Here is a 7,512-nt window from a genome sequence, read left to right as displayed (position 1 = left end):
TATTATTATTATATTATCAATGTTGAAAACAGTTGTGCTGCTTAAAATTTTTGTGGAATCCGTGATACATTTTTTCTTTCCAGATTCTTTGAGAAAAATCTAAAAAAAAAAATAGATTTTGGAACATTATAAATGTCTTTACTGTGTCACTTTTGATTAATTGAATACCCTTGCTGAATACAAGTATTCAGTCATTTCTCTAAAAACAAACTGCTGAACCCAAACATTTGAAGACCCAGGGAGATTTACATTGGGTTAATGATGACCCAAAATTAAAATTTAAGGCTTCTCTCTTCCTCCCTTTACACAGTCTGATGTCAGTGTTCTGGACTTGACCAAGTAGGAAGAGTCCAAAAAAAGGCAAGGGCTGAGAGAGGCTCACACACCCTCTAATCTCCCCAAAACTCCACACAGTTCTGCAGCACACATGCTCACAAACACACACACACACTTCAAATCTCAGTCTCATCTCTCTTGCACTTAAAATGCTCTGTTGGGAATTGAGTTTAGCCCTACTGTTCACCGGCTTCCCAGCGTGGGCTCTGCCTTCAACTAACATCAAGATCACACAAGGTGAGTGCCACCAGAACCAATGACAAGGATACAACGCAGACACAGATAATATGCTTTAATTAGTTTCTTTAAATAGGGCATAGACAGTCTCAAGCTAAACCAGAGCTGTTTTGCCAATTATAGATGCATCTGTTTGCAATGTAGTTTTCACCTCTATTTTACAGTTCCATTGAATGAATGTGACAGTATACAGTAAAAGCTATGCTTGAAATGTTTTATTGATTTACAAGAGCTTGGACTAACAGTGAAAGCATCTTTAAAGGTTAAGTATGACTCATAGTAGGCAAGAAAAGTTTTCGTGAAAAATATTGCCACAATATTAAGTAATGGTAACACTTTAAGGTAGAAAATACATTAGAAAAATACTTTTAAAGTATTTATTAATCTTAGTTAATGTTAATTTCAGCATTTACTAGATTATTAAAATCCAACGTAATAATTGTTGAACTTATTTGATGGACCTGAGCTATACATGAACTTACAATGACAGTTGTATTTCTACTAACTAACATTAACAAAGATTAGTCCATGCTGTAACAAATGTATTGCTCAATGTTAGTTAATGCATTAACTAATAGGACCTTATTTTAAAGTGCTTTCCGTATCCACAAATGCATTAACATTGGAATTAATTGATCAATTATTTATTTAGGAAGCTTTTTCTGACATTAAGCTGACTCAAATCATTGTAATGTAATATTTAAATTGTGTAATAATCAACGTTTTCATGGAAAGTGTAACCTATTTGATTTCGTTGCTTAACAGACTTTCTTTAACTCTTGCACAGCTCAAACTAAATTGAATGCAGGCTGTTGCTGTGAAAAGGAAACAATGACAATATATTTTGTGATCAGTTAGATACTTTCCAGATGATGTTTCAAATAACGTAACGGTGTTTTCAAGTGTATGGCCTATTAAACGTTCACTGCTGATTTAAATCTAAATAAACACTGCAAAAGGATTTAGTGTCATTACCATTTCCTCTAGCACTGCCCCTGCAACTGTCAGACTCAAACCAGCCTGTGACATGTCCGCTCTTCTGGACTGAATTTGAGGGTTACTGTTACCGCTTCTTCCCCTTGAACCGCACCTGGGCCGAGGCAGATCTGTACTGCGCTGAATTCTCAAACGGACACAAATCAGCCAAACTCACCTCCATCCACAGGTATGATTCCTTACCGACTGAGTGCTGAGATGCCATGATTTGTTTTAGAGCACAGGATTTTTGCTTGAAAATCTGACTTTCTAATAACTTTTTTCATAGCTGGGAAGAAAATGTGTTTGTCTATGATCTTGTGAACAGCCGTGTACCAGGAATTCCAACAGATATTTGGATTGGCCTTCATGACAGAAGACAGGTAAACATGATAACATTCTCTTTTAAGTGCAACACAAAACATTCCCACACAATGCATTTTATGAATGATTCATTGATGTTTTTTTTTACTAGGTTGTAATGTGAAGCAGTTCTTAGTTACGCATGAAAAACACTAACAGCTACATGACTTATTATGTGTTGTAAAAGGCAAGCCCAGCCAGTAACTAATAATCTCATTTACGGAAAATATAGTTTCTTTGAGTGACGTTTAATCATTTCCAGACACTGGTGAACCAACATTTTGGTCTAACACCAAGTTGAGGTAGATAGTTTATGGATGATGTAACACACCCTCTGATTGGTAAAGCAAAGGTTCTCAGAGATCCTGGATCAAATGATGCAAAGCCCAATCTGTGAACTCATGCCTGGCATGATGTCTTCAATTATCACTTCAGGGTCAAAGGGCAAGGAACAAGCAAATGTGATAGCATTGTTAATCATAGTTTGTTGGTATAGGAGGGCACTATGGAATGGACAGATGGGTCACCATATGAATACAATTACTGGGATGGAAATCAGCCAGATGATGGCATCCATCGCATCCCTGAGGAGGAGGACTGTGTGGAGATCTGGTACAGACAAAACAGTGGTGAGTGTTGCAATGGACTGAAGCACTAATTATTATGGCTATTTTTTATACAACAGTGAATAATTTCGTTAATTTAGTACAATTAATATAACATGATAAAAAACAACAGCAACAAATTGTAACCTACTACTACCGTTCAAAAGGTTGGGGCCATTAAGTTATTTTTTTTTTCCAAATATTTTGCTTTTCAAGGCTGCATTTATGTGACAAAAAAATAATACACTAAAAATAATAACATTGTGAATTATTATTACAACTTAAATAACTGTTTTCTATTTTGATATATTTCTAAATGTGATTTTGGCAAAGTTGAATTTTCAGCATCAGCATCTTGATCCTTCAGAAATCATTATAATATGCTGATTTGCTGTTCAAGAAACATTTCATCTGTTGACCTTTTTTTTCTTTTTTTTTGTGGAAACCGTGATACATTTTCTTTCAGGATTCGTTGATGAATAGAAAAATCTTACTGACCATATTGGAACAGTAGTGTATATTTACAAAAATATTAGTTTGGTGAATCAGCATTATGTTGTAATTCATTCTATTTTAGTTTTTTTCATAAGTTGATTGACAGCCCCACTAATTATGTAAAATTAAAAGGCATTACAAAATGGAGAAACTGTTTGCATCTTTCCATCTTTTGCAGCTCTGAGGTCTTGGAATGACAACAACTGTGATAAGGCCTTTCCATTCGTCTGTAAGATTCCTACACTGGAAAGCTAAGCTCAGATCTAAGATTGTTATCCAGTTCTTTATCATCATTCATCATCAACACTGACACCCCAACACCCCATGATCACAGTGTAGCAACAAGATGTCAGCTCGTCGGCATCCCTGCAGCGATGATGGTCTCTCTCTAGCCTGTTATAGGCACTTCACATGCGTTTCTCTCCCTTCCCTCCAGTTCCCTGCCCCCATCGTCCCTCCATCACTGTTGCTGTTTTCTTGTTCCTCTGGGGCCATGACTCATGACGTTCACATTCCTCATTCAACACTTTTGGAAATGAACCTTTTCTTTTCTCACCAGAGGAGCTGTTGCTTATATGTTGATATTGACGTGGTGATGTTGTTGGGAATTAGCTAGAGACCCGTACTGGTCTCCACAGAGATAGTAAGCTGCAGTATTTGGTGTTATAGACTGAACACTTAGTTCACAAGGAAAACTGAGTTCCCCACCCTTGATCATCTGGCTGTTAATATTTGGTGGACTTTTTTCATTTTTTTTAAACTTCTTTTCAAATAGGGTATATTTGCTGAAAACTTCTGTTATTTTTGTAAGTGGATGGTCTTATTTTTAACATGTGTCCACTTAATGACTCCTGAGTCTGGATCTGGCATCCAGTAATGCTGCCATAATGTCCAGCCTTGCACATTTATCTATCACTGACCTAGAAGGTGAGATTCTGAAAGAGAAGGGATTTAAGTCTCTGTTGACTGCAAAGCTTCAAACGACAGAAAGAGCTTAACCTCAGCCATGCAGACTGATGACCTTTTCTGCTTTTCTCTCCAATTAGTGACCAAAAAAATCCCAGTTCTTGTCCATGCAGCTGTTGGTAAAACAACCTTGCGCACCTAAATGTTTGCCACAAAATTCATTATTTTAAAGACTGTCTTCTTTTCAAATGAGCTGATTTGTATTTTCACTTTTTGAGTCATGAGCTGATTTCAATTTATTAATTTGAATTAGAATGAAATAGAGGTTTTACTACATTACAATTCAAAGACATTCAACCGAGTTTGGTGATGAAATAAATACTTACACAATTTTCCATAATCTTTTAATGTAAACATTTGCAAAATGGACATCATTGACCATTGCACTCGCGTCTTTTGCAGTGTCTTGCACTTGTCCAACACATTCTCATCCCAAGGCGTCATCTAACTGACGCTTTTGACCATGCGTCTAAATCCGACGCACATGGCACCCTTTAGCGTCAGTTAGATGACGCTTCCGTTATGGGTAGGTTTAGGTCTGGGGTAGGGTTAGGGTTAGACCACTAGGAGGCGCGTCTCATATTGACGCTTAAGGGGTACCATGTGCGTCGGCATGTTGACGCATGGTCAAAAGCGTCAGTTAGATGACGCCTTGGATGAGAATGGGCTGACTTGTCACTAAAAGTGTGTTCTAAAAGAGCGGTGCTAAAGTTAAAAGAAGTTGTACAACATCTAAAAAATGCATCTCCATTGCCATGAGTCTCGTGGTTTTATACGCAAAAACACATTCTGTACAAAGGCTATGGTGATATATGAGATGGGAGGAAAAATTCCTCGGGGAACCCAAACACATTTTGCAAGCAAACAAATAGTATTTTGGGGGAACGCAAAACATTTGTGATTGTGAAAGAACGCAAAAGCATTACCATACAATTCTTCTCATCTCATTTTTTTTTTAATCACCATGTCCGTTTAGGCCGGGGCTCCGTACATTCGGTGTGACTGACAGCCATCAAAACTAATTTTAACTCTGCCATATAGAACCAGTTCACCACACCACAGATAGAAAAGTTATACTGAAATTGGGTTAAATCCTGGGAAATAAAGTATTCTTCTTTCAACATGGTTCATAAAATTCATTAATGTGAATATAAATCTATTTGTGAAGTACAGCAGAGATATATTTTAAAGTTGTCAGGTGAAAATCTTGTAATAGATGACACAATCAGTGTTGGGGAAGCTACTTTGAAACTGTAGTTTGACAAGCTACAAGCTACTCGTTAGTTAAAGTAGTTAAACTACAGTCAAGCTACCCTTTTGGAAAAGTAGTTAGCTACACTACAAGTTACGATCAAAAAGTAGCTAGCTACATTGAAACAATTTAGCTTTTTTTTGAACAACATATATTATAAATAACTGAATAAGTGTCTGAGGAATGTTTTAAGTAAAATATGTAGTGTTTAAAACAATGCAATACAATTATGATTTTTATTGTTTTCTTACACACAACACTCAAATATCTCAGACTGTTTGTCAAAAGTGCAAAATTGCAACAAATACAACATTGCAAGAACAAAATATACATCCAACGTAAATTGCATGTATAGACTTTTTCTCAAAAATACCGATTGTGAGATGGTTGCATTTTGGCAAGAAAATACATTGAACAACCGCTCACATGTGTTACTGACAATGCACGTTAAACTCGCTCACATGCAGTGATGGAGCCAGTGGCGTAGGCAGAAATTGTATTTTGGGTGGGCCAGTGAAAATGTGAGTGGGCCTATAGTTTTTTCATAGAAAAAAATGACCAGTAATAATTAACCTTAGAGAGTAGAAAAATTAATAGACAAACTGCAAAAACAGTTACACCTTTATATTCGGCAAATCATCATGTTCAACCAACAGAGCTTAATAAAGGTTGGACAAACCAGTGTAGACAATAACCTGTCTATTTTATTCAGGCTAGTCAGCAGTGCAAAGACAGTTCACCCGAAAATAAAGTAAGCTAAAATAATAATATCACAGTTAGATCGGCGGATAAACCCGCGTCAGGCTGACCGGGAGAGAGGGAGCAAGAAGCAGCCGCCACCAGCACCTGACTAGCCTTCTCCTGGGGAAATGAGTCGGAAGAACTGGGCTGTGTGGACTCGGTAGTTGAAGGCAGTGGCGTGTCTTCTTCCTCAACTCTTGCTTTTTTCAAATAGCACATTAAAGAAAGTTGTTAAGCCATTATTGTGGCGCCGACGCCGCTGAGAGTTTTCCTGTCGGAACCCCCAGCAACCATAGCAACCAATAACGTTCCGGAGAGAGGCTTTCTACAACTTGCTTCGACAGTTCCATTTTATTCGGAAAACGAATTAAACACACACAGCAGTCAACAATAAATCAGGTGTATATTAATATATTTTCTTAAATACATTTGAATAAAAATAAACTAAAAATGTATTTTTATCAAACTTGCCTGGGCGGGCCAGTGAGTAATGTGGGCGGGCCAGTGCCGCCCTGGCCCAATACTAGCTACGCCCCTGGATGGAGCTCGCAGAATTTACTGTGAAAGAAGAACCTGAATCACAAGCTGCTTGTGAGCACAGTTCGGTTCGCTCTGAAACCAGTCACAACAAATCTATACAGCAATTTAATTAGATCAAAGCCTTTGTCGTGCGATAAACAAACTAAGATTACATTTTTTGTTCAACTGAAACACGATGGCGCAAACTTTAGTTTAGTGTTCTTTTATGTTCATTACCAAACGCGGACAGATCATGGCGGTTCATTGTAATTAAATCAGAAATAGAAATTTGATGTAACAGAGAGAGCAATAAAGCAGGATAATTAATACATTTTAAAATGGCCATTAATCACCTGTATGTGCGTCCTTAAATTTGTGCTTGTCTTCTGTACGTCAGTGAACCGTTAGCCGCAAGATGCGTGAATAAACAACAGGTGGCGGTAATGGCAAAACAAATTAGTTTGTAATCTAACAAGAAGAAGAATATCCTTGCATCGCGCTGATTCGCGCAGGCTCAACAAAACACAATGTAGCTTTTGCTCGCGCTACACCGCTACTTGCTGCAAAAAGTAGTTATAACTATAGCTACTGGAAAAGCTACACTGTTTAAAAAGCAACTGAGCTACTGCCAAGCTACTGAAAAATGTAGTTAAGTTAGTAGCGTCGCTACTTGTAGTTAACTACTCCCCAACACTGGACACAATGCAGAAATATCCTAAAATGCATTTCAAAATAATTTATGTCAAGAGCAATATTCAAGTTTGTTGATATGATTTCATCTGTAATCATGGTATTTTTCATCATTTTGTGCCTGACACAGACCCAGGACTCATGTGCAGTGGGGTTAAGCTGTTCCCTTGTTGCTGAAGACCAGTAATTAAGTGACCCTCTTCTAGCCCTCGACAGTAATTATCTCCCTCTTAAAACATGCAGAGGGAACATTTTTACACAAACAAGCCTGACTCATTTTTTTGTGGTTTAATTAGTGTATTGTCAGGGTCATCACTGCAATTGCAAAATATT

The 7,512-nt window shown here is 37.4% G+C and overlaps 1 protein-coding gene across 1 annotated transcript; it reads left to right on the top strand.

The window, feature by feature from the left end:
- Window positions 1–305: 305 nt before the first annotated feature.
- On the top strand, window positions 306–3,673 carry clec19a (C-type lectin domain containing 19A). The gene is made up of 5 exons (XM_056264063.1): window positions 306–573; window positions 1,561–1,738; window positions 1,838–1,931; window positions 2,408–2,540; window positions 3,190–3,673. The coding sequence occupies exons 1-5, from the start codon at window positions 486–488 to the stop codon at window positions 3,264–3,266; spliced, it is 570 nt and encodes a 189-aa protein (XP_056120038.1). The 5' UTR covers window positions 306–485; the 3' UTR covers window positions 3,267–3,673.
- Window positions 3,674–7,512: the final 3,839 nt, after the last annotated feature.

Source organism: Rhinichthys klamathensis, unplaced genomic scaffold, assembly GCF_029890125.1.
Source record: "Rhinichthys klamathensis goyatoka isolate OS25496 unplaced genomic scaffold, OSU_Roscu_1.1 h1tg000213l_1, whole genome shotgun sequence".
Lineage (NCBI taxonomy): Eukaryota > Metazoa > Chordata > Actinopteri > Cypriniformes > Leuciscidae > Rhinichthys > Rhinichthys klamathensis.
The sequence above is the reverse complement of the archived record's forward strand: the minus strand, read 5'-3'. Positions and strand labels throughout refer to the sequence as shown.

Coding starts and splice junctions, on each gene's coding strand:
- clec19a (XM_056264063.1), top strand. CDS start 486: ATGCTCTGTTGGGAATTGAGTTTAGCCCTACTGTTCACCGGCTTCCCA. Junction 1,932..2,407: donor GCCTTCATGACAGAAGACAG/GTAAACATGATA, acceptor TTGTTGGTATAG/GAGGGCACTATGGAATGGAC. Junction 2,541..3,189: donor CTGGTACAGACAAAACAGTG/GTGAGTGTTGCA, acceptor CATCTTTTGCAG/CTCTGAGGTCTTGGAATGAC.